At 44.1% G+C, this 5,882-nt stretch overlaps 1 protein-coding gene across 1 annotated transcript; it reads left to right on the top strand.

Annotated features, from left to right (window-relative positions):
- Nucleotides 1–848: 848 nt before the first annotated feature.
- LOC308677121 (trafficking kinesin-binding protein 1-like) lies at nt 849–5,357 on the top strand. The gene is made up of 2 exons (XM_081343285.1): nt 849–938; nt 4,833–5,357. The coding sequence occupies exons 1-2, from the start codon at nt 901–903 to the stop codon at nt 5,326–5,328; spliced, it is 534 nt and encodes a 177-aa protein (XP_081199411.1). The 5' UTR covers nt 849–900; the 3' UTR covers nt 5,329–5,357.
- Nucleotides 5,358–5,882: the final 525 nt, after the last annotated feature.

The raw sequence follows: 5,882 nt of genomic DNA, 5'->3' as shown, positions 1-5,882 counted from the left end.
CACTGATCTTGAAGAGGTCCACAATCTAAATGACTTAGAAGAAGATGACCTGGATGGCAGCGCCTTGTCTTCCCTTGCTACCTCAACACCAGTTAAAGCCAAAGAAAGGCCAACTGGTGAGTGGGCTGAGTTGCATCACTCCAAATGGTATACATCAGCTTGTTTTTGAGGATTTGACGAAATCCTGAAAGTTAGTAAGCATCACCTCATCTTTCCTGCAAGAAAGCAATCATGATTTTTATTGCCAGCTGTGATACTTGGAATATGTGCCTGTTGGTGAGGTCCAGCTCAGCATTAGTAGTATATACCATGGGTGCTTTGGCAATGTCCTTGTGGCAGTGAATCAGGTGGGGTCATGAGAATGTGAGAGAAGACTTCCAGGTGTAACTTTCTACTGGGCAACCTGTCCTCCTTTAGTTCAGTGTTTCTCAGCCTCAACAAATTTAAGATACATGAACTTTAATTCTCAGAATAATCAAGCCAGCAATATAATTGCTTTGTAATTCTGGGAATTGAAGTCCATGCATCTTAAAGTTGTTGAGGTCTAGAAACACTGCCTTACTTTCGCAGACAATCATTACTGGCCGCTTCAGCCAATCTTAGCCACAGGGAGGAATGTTGGGAGTTGTAGTTGAGTAAAATCTTGGGAGCCACAGGTTGCCCACATCTTTTCCAGCTGGAGGCTATGAATCATTGCAGACAAATTGGATGAAATGTAATGCCCTATTGTTCATAGAAGCTTTTCCCTCCACTTTTTCCCTTGATGTTTGTCCACCTTCATGGCTCCCATCCCATTCTGCTCACTCATTAACCCTTTGTTTTCCTGTCCGTTTAGTTTTTCACTCCGTTAACAATCTGCCCCAGACCCCGCCTACTTTCACCATCACCACCTGTTGCATCATGCACCCTATCAAAGAGGTTACCATGGTGACACCCAGGTAAGCATCCTATTGCCCTTCCCTTAAAGCTGTCCAGCCATCTCTCCTTCTCCTACGTGGCAAGGCCATTTCCTACCTAAAGGATGTGTATGTGCACATCTGTGATTTTTGTTTTCTACCTCTCGTCTTGCATTCTCCCCCTTCCTCCTCGTCAAATCCCGGCTTCAGGCATCTCTCCTGATATGGGCAACTTCTGGGCACATGGATGGGAGGCCTGAAGTAAGACATCTTGCTTGCTGCTTCCTTTCTCTCCATCCAGCAGCAGAACTTCCCTCTTTGATTCATCTCCTCCTGAGTGACCCTGGGTTGGAGAAAAGAGGACCCAAGCTCATTGGATAATGGCTGCAGGGAGGAGCAAAGCCTTGCAGGCAATAGAGAATGAAAGTTCATTGACCTGGGAAGAGGAAGTTATAACACTTTAGTGCTGGGGTTGATTTAAAATGAGTTCTGGTGATCAAGCCTGCCCAGAAAATTGGCATGATAAGCAACCAATTTTTATACATGCATGCATACACACACACACAAATACATACACACACAAATATACATACATACATACACACACACACATAGTATTCTGCATATGCTTAGGGGCATCTTGCTTAACTGTCGACTGGTGACAACTGAGGCTCGGCCCAGATGAAGCCCTGGCTAAGAAACCACCTGCTGGGCAGCTCATGAAAAGTCATTGTGGGATAATGAAACACAGGCATCTGGCTTTAATCAACATTAAGGTTGGACGCAGTTGCTCAAATACTTCTTCATAGGCTTTTAGTTGCTCTGAACTTCTCTGTTCTGGAGAACTTTGTCTTTGTTTGGTTAATGTTAAGGTTTTGATGAGGATTTGGGTGATAAGCAAAGCATACGGGTCTCCATTCTCCTAAACAGCGCAATGTAAGAAAAGAACAAGGAAATGAATGAAGGGGCTTATTTAAGTCAGTTTTTCTCAGTCACTCACTAGAAAATATTGGACTACAGCTGTTATAATCCTGGGTTACATGGAGACATATGAATTTATCCACAACATTGTGATTGATTGTATATGACAAGCTTAAACATTCAGCCCAGGTCAACAAAATCCAACTGCTGTGTTCAGATCACCATATTATGATTTAATTAATAAACAATAGTGGGGCTTCCATGGTTTGCTGAACCATATGCTACTCAATCTCAGTGTAGCCTTAGCTACAGCAGTTTGCAAACCCCGCAGCCATCCTCGGCGGTTGAAATGTGCAACTAAATTCGGCCTGTCTGGGAAAGCAAGATTTTAACCCACTAATTTTTTTTGCAGACTTCACTGCCAACCTTTCTGCTTTTCTGCCAACTAACTGAAATGAAATTTGTGATGCTGACTTTCAGTGCTGAATTTTCAGCTGATCCTGTCCTCAGAAAGATAAGAATGGATAGCTAACAAAGTCAAAACTAATGCTATTGACACCTTTTCCTAGAGCAAAAATGTTATGTCAGTAGCTTTGTTGCAAATATGTCAGTAGCTTGTTGCAAAGTAGGTTCCTTTGAAGCGGGAGATTCTGGTGCAATTATTGGTTAATGTTGTAAAGGCGAGAAAACCCGGGCTTGTGATTGGATACAGTTTAAACAGCTCGAGTATAAAAGCCAGAGTTATTTGACAGTTGTCAGTTGACATATGTGTATTGAATAAACCTTTTGCTGTTAAACCTCACTGAGTCATTCGTCTGTCTGAACCAAACAAAAAATGGGCAATCTTTAGTTGGCAGGGGTCACATTTAATATTTGGGGAAGGGTGGCAAGGAGCCATTCCACTGTGGAAAATGATGTCAGTGGTGGTGTCATATCTGTGCCTGGAACATCTTCTCTAAATTTTGAGTATTTCATTACACAAAACCTATTTCAGAACCTATGCAATAGAAAAAAGAGAAAATCCAAACTACTGGAACCTATTGATAATTTATTTATTTGTATCCTGCCTTTATTGTTTTTACACATAACTCAAGGCAGCGAACATATCCAATACACCAGGCATGTCAAACTGCCGGCCCACAGGCCGGATGTGTCATGCCGAAACCGCATTGCTGGCAATGTGGAAAAAGTTGTGATACGTCATGCGATGTCACATGACCTCGCAGGTTTGACATGCCTGCAGTACACTATCCTCCTCCTTTATTCCCCATAAGAACAACCCTGTAGGGTGGCGTGGGCAGGGAGAGAGTGACCAGCCACAGTAACGTAGCTGGTTTTCATGACTAAGATATACAAGGTGAACCAGAAGCCAGGCCTCATAGGCCAATCACAATATGTTTATTATTTATTAACACCCATCTCTCCTATAAGTGCCTCTAAGTGGCTTACAGACTACAAAACAAAATAATTACAATTTGTTAAAATATTTAAGATACACAGATTAAAAATTAAAAAATGATACAAAACTCAAAATTAAGAGACAGATGGCACAGGGATGAGGTCTTATCCTATCACCTACCTCCATTGGTGAGCATCCCCTCAATTAATATAAAATAATAATCGATAATTTTAAAGGGAAATGTTTCAGTTTTAGGAATGCCGAAACATCATGTGTCAAAGAAGTAAGGAAGTTGTTAGGAAAAAAAGTACACTATATTTAATGAAATTTATACAATAGTCAACGTGGCCTATTTTTTAGTATCCCCTAGGTCAGTGGTGGGATTCAAATATGTGAACAACCAGTTCTCTTCCAGAAGTCCATTCTGGGCCTGGGCAACAAAAAATTAGCTACCAGTTCTGCTGAAGTGCTGTGAACCGGTTGAATCCCACCACTGCCCTAGGTGTATGTGTGTGAATATGTTTGTAAAAAATATATTCGTCACTGAAGAAATAGAAAGAAAGGGGCTGAATAGCCAGTAGTTCCCTACCTGTGGCCTCAATAAAAAAAACAAAAAAACAAATTGGTAGTAATCTTAGGAGCCACTATAGTACTAATAGATGTCTCAGAGCTTTTCTGTCTTCACCATCTTTTCTATCAGGTACCAAGATGGAAATGTCTTCCTCCTGGACGCCAAGAACAGGTGCCTGGTTTTAGAAAGCAGGCGCTGCTTCAGTCATGGCATGGCTGAGGAATTTTGGGACATGTAGTCCCCACACTTGAAGGGGGCCAGGTTAGAGAAGGCAGCCCTCCTGTAGCACGAGAGTGCTGAAAAGTGTGTGTTATGGCTGACACGGTACTGTTGATTTCAGATGCTGTGCTAGTTCCGACCCTTCTTTTGTTTTGCAGAAGGCCCAAATAAAAATAAAATGGTGGTGGATTGGGCCTTAAAGGGTCAGTCTGTAGTTCTCAGCCAGCCTCAAGGGCACAAGCAGAGGCAGCCACTCCCCATATGAATTGAAAGAACCCTCCCTCAATTAGCTGAAAGGAAAGCAAAAAGTACCTTTTTAAAAATGCTGCTGATATAATTAGGAAAGGAGGTACTCAGTCAAGCCCTAAAACATTAGGGCAACTCTCTTTTCCTACGCACCAGCAGGAGGAATTTGCGGAAAAGGAGCACAAGCCCACATCCTGCAAAACTTTCCATCGTTTTCCCTTTGCAGACTGAACGGAAGGGGGCGGAGTAAGCCGCGTTCTCCATGTGGTTTGTTCCGTTATGTGCTCCTTTCTTATTTGATAATAGAAATTACTATTTTCAGGGCCCAGGTAATCACGGGCATCTGCACCTGGTTGAGAAAATACCATGCAATTTAGACATTGCTCTAAAGAGTTTCTGTGGAGGAAACTTCCCAGTTGCCAGAATTCCCAGCCTGCACAGATCGAGAGGCTGTTGCAGAACAAAGCAAGGTGGGATGGAATGTATGTTTGCAATTAAGCACCTAACCCAAACATATTAAAGCCTTTAGACTAAATGCTTGGCTTTTCTTTTTCTTCTTCTTCCTCTTCCTCCTCCTTAGTCTTTATAATACAGTTGTGCCCTCTTGTGGGCCCTGCATGGGGCTGAGCCCGTCTTCCCCTCCCCAGCCCCCCCTTCAGGCACGACGCAGGCAGGAGAAGAAAGAGAAAGAGCTCGGACTGGTGACTCTCCTGACAAAGCGAGGCATTTCTGCACAGAGCCAAGGAGGGGCGCTCGTGTCCCCGCCCCGGGTTATTAGGGATCCAAGCCTCTCCTCTTGCTTTCCTCCTTCCTTGGTTTCACGGTGCCACTACCGCTCGGAGCGCTTTGCTGATTGGACTTCAGGACTGCGTTCGCTGCAGCGCAAGAAACCCGAGAAGAGTCCGAATAGCATCTTCAGCTTGAACCTGGTGGAGAAACTGCAGCAACTGGGGCTCGACAAGGTGTTGGCTAGAGGGGAAGCATCATACATAACCTCACATCAGCAGGAACTTCGCCAGGGAAAGGAGTGTCTCTCTGGACTGGGCGACCAGCAAGATCCAGTGGGGCCTCAGTGAAAATGAACGGGGGTGGGTGGGGGTGGGGTGTCGGTGTGTGTCTGTGTGTGTCCTATTGCCTGCTTTAGAAACTCGGTTGTACAGCTAGAACACTGGGCGTACTGGGTTGAGGAGCACTTAAGTTCTCCTTAGAGCACTGTTTTTCTTCACTACTTGTGAATCATTCTGTTGTTGGCATATCTACTACAGGGGTACATTGCATCTCCATCCTTCAATTTCTTTCCCCCTCCTTCCCTGCTCCCCACTGCTGGTGGAACATTTCTGATAAATTACGGCTCCCAGATCGGTATTTAGTCGTATCCCGATCCCAAGCCCGTTTCCTCTGCCTTTTTTTGTTAGTCTTATTCTACTAGAATTGCACAAGTCACAGAGCCTCCTGGGGGAGGGGGCAAAAGGAGGGGGCAGACGGAGCATTGGAAGCAGCAGCTGAAGCAGATTGTTGTCTGAGACTAGAAGCAAAGGTTAGCCCCAGCTTTTCCACGTTTTCTTTCTATTTCAGATGTTTTCTTTCCCCCCCTCTCTCTCTGCCCTCTTTATGTTTCTCAGTTTCTACA

Source organism: Vipera berus (assembly GCF_964194415.1).
Source record: "Vipera berus genome assembly, chromosome: Z".
Lineage (NCBI taxonomy): Eukaryota > Metazoa > Chordata > Lepidosauria > Squamata > Viperidae > Vipera > Vipera berus.
The sequence above is the reverse complement of the archived record's forward strand: the minus strand, read 5'-3'. Positions and strand labels throughout refer to the sequence as shown.

What these genes read in the sequence shown, in the direction of transcription:
- LOC308677121 (XM_081343285.1), top strand. Translation starts at nt 901, where the DNA reads ATGCACCCTATCAAAGAGGTTACCATGGTGACACCCAG. An exon ending in GTTACCATGGTGACACCCAG is followed by an intron (nt 939 to 4,832) that starts GTAAGCATCCTA and finishes CCTCCTCCTTAG; the next exon opens with TCTTTATAATACAGTTGTGC.